Source organism: Amphimedon queenslandica, unplaced genomic scaffold (genome assembly GCF_000090795.2).
Source record: "Amphimedon queenslandica unplaced genomic scaffold, v1.1 AMPQUscaffold_12804, whole genome shotgun sequence".
Taxonomy (NCBI): domain Eukaryota; kingdom Metazoa; phylum Porifera; class Demospongiae; order Haplosclerida; family Niphatidae; genus Amphimedon; species Amphimedon queenslandica.
Window position 1 is genome coordinate 30603 of NW_003546960.1, and position 2785 is coordinate 33387.

The 2785-nt window shown below is 35.8% G+C and overlaps 1 protein-coding gene across 1 annotated transcript; it reads left to right on the forward strand.

Annotated features, from left to right (window-relative positions):
* LOC100633653 (zinc finger BED domain-containing protein 1-like) lies at nt 1-1154 on the forward strand. The gene is made up of 2 exons (XM_011408785.1): nt 1-133; nt 496-1154. The coding sequence occupies exons 1-2, from the start codon at nt 1-3 to the stop codon at nt 1152-1154; spliced, it is 792 nt and encodes a 263-aa protein (XP_011407087.1).
* The last annotated feature ends 1631 nt before the right edge of the window (nt 1155-2785 follow it).

A 2785-nucleotide genomic window follows, 5' to 3' on the forward strand; every position in this document is an offset into this window, starting at 1 on the left:
ATGGCTTCTACAACTCCCACATCCCCCGAAGCCATATCTGAAGCCACTTCCACTGGCACTACAGATACATCACCGTCTCCCTCTCAGGCTGAACTGTTAGGTGCTGCCGCCATCTTGACTCTTCCGAGCCCAGGTAATAACAGAAAGAGAAGTCTTCTTTGGAGATATTTTACTAAACTGAATGAAAGAGAAGCTCGATGTGATAACTGTGCAATGAAAATTGCTACTGCTGGTAACACCAAAAACATGATGAAGGTAAACTCTGCTATGCATTGCATGCACCATCAGTATTTTTTAGCATTTAGAAAAGTAGCATGAAAGTGATCATAAGAGCGTACAGAATCAGCAAGAGTCAGAGCGAGCACATAAGAAGAGGAAAGAAATAACAGTTTCCAAGCAACTAACTATAGAAACTACATTAATTCAAGGCTATTCACATACATGTATGTTGTTGCAAAAACTACAATAACGTGTTTATCATTACATTTAATATAGAAATTTCACTCAGGCATCTACAAGTTGACAAGACACTGACTGACATGATCGTAGTCAATTTACTCCCAGTTAGCATAGTGAAAGATAGAGGATTTAGGCAATTCTTAAAAGTTATTGATCAGAAGTATACCCCTACCAGTCAACACACGATCATGCGTGAGAGTCTTTCGCGTCTTTACCAATCTAAAAAAGAAGAATTAATCAACAAAATGGAAGAAATATCTTGGTGCTCTTTTACTACTGACTTATGGACCTCTAACACCACCATGGGGTACATTACAGTAACATGCCATTTTATAAATGTAAATTGGGAGATGGAATCATCAGTACTAACAACAGCTCATGTGCCAGAGTCTCATACCAGCGAATATCTTGCAACAGAGCTAAGGAGGATAGCAGATGATTCGAAAATATCCACCAAAATTCACTGCGGCATAACAGATGGTGCCAGCAATATCAAAGGCAAAGTGAGGATAAACCAGTGGAATAATTTAGTGTGTTTTGCTCATACCCTCAACCTGGTTGTTACATGTGCAACTGAAAAAATTAATGAAGTTCGAGAAATTATTGATCAAGTGAAAAATGTCGTGAGCTTTTTCCATAAAAGCACCAAAGCATCAGAAAAGCTGAGACAAATTCAGACCACCTTTTTGCTATAAAAGCATAAGCTGATTCAGCAAGTTCCCACCCGATGGAATTCAACATACTATATGCTCGATTGATATTTGGAACAACATGAACCCGTTCAAATGGCGTTAAGTAGTCAAGGAAGGCTTGATCTAGCAATACCTGTTGAGAAGAATGAACTGATCAAGCAGATAATTGTAATTTTGCATTCATTTGTTGAAGTGGTTACAACTGAATTATCCTCAGAGAAGCATGTTTCTGCTTCAAAGATCATTCCTCTTGCTAGAGGTCTACAAAAAATAGCCAATTCCAGTAATATTTGTAGCCCTTTTCGTCAGGAATTGATTGCCCAAATGGCAACCAGATTTGCAGGGATTGAGGAGAAGAATGTTCTAGCTATTGCCACTCTAATGGATCCTAGGTTTAAAAAAATACTTTTTTCCAATGACAGTGTTGTTGAAAGAATGAAACAAAGGATTATTATTGATGCTTCAGCTCTTGTTCAAGTAGTAGCAGAACCAACCACAGCACAACAAGATTTAAAAAATTCTGCTGTACATAACCCAACTGGAAACCTGGTCAAGGAATAATCCAAACATCAATGCACTCTCAGAAATAGAGCAGTACTTTAAACTTCCAATTTTGCCAAGGAAAGAAGACCCACTCTTATGGTGGAAGCAAAACTCCCATGCATTTCCGATGTTATAAAAAGTTGCCCGTGTTTATCTATCAACTGTTGCAACTTTTGTGCCCTCTGAACGCTTGTTCAGTAAAGCAGATGAATTAGTTTCAGCTAAAAGAAATCGAATAAAAGCAAAGAACATAGATATGATGTTATTTTTGAACAAGTGTTGTTAAGTTTTTTATTGTATTATAGCCACATTAAATGGATATGTCTGTGGGTGTGGCCTAATATTGTATCAATTTAATATCGATATCTACAATAAATAGCCAATATCATATCGTATCATATCGATTGACTTTTTTCAATATCGCCCATCACTATAAAGAAACATGTGCTCCAAAATTTGGGTGTGGTTGCACATGCTCAGATTTGCAGCTCTGGAAGAAGCAATTTATTTTTTTACCTAGCTATGCTTGGAATTAATGGCAATACTTAGTGAAGGTTTCCAGCTAAGAAAAAGTACTAATCTTGCACATAATTGTCTTATTAAGTGTGTGTGATTCGTTATTTTATTTGAAAAAAAACAATGTTATATGCAATCATAATAATTATGAAGCACGAACATTCAGCTTGACAACACGACCAGGACACTGAGGAATACTAGATTGCAGAGGAAGATCAACCAAAGATGGAAGCTTCTCAAAGAAGGACTCATGTCAAGAATAGTATTAATTTTACTTGTCATCAGTACAGTTGATATTCCTTAAGCATATCTCGGTATTCAATGCTGTCCCTCATAAAAGCTGTCAAGTTATAACAATGATAATAATAACAATAAAAAAATTATTGTTTGGGTAAAATCAATAAGTATTACAATGGCAACATTACAAATATTATTAAAAAATCAACACAAACAAGAACTTTAAAAATTTTTTAAAAATACAAGATTAAGCAGGATTCTAGAGCAAATACATAAAAAGCAATGGAAACAAGGCCAAGTAGGATTCTGAACGACCAACAAGAATATGAAATAGAAAT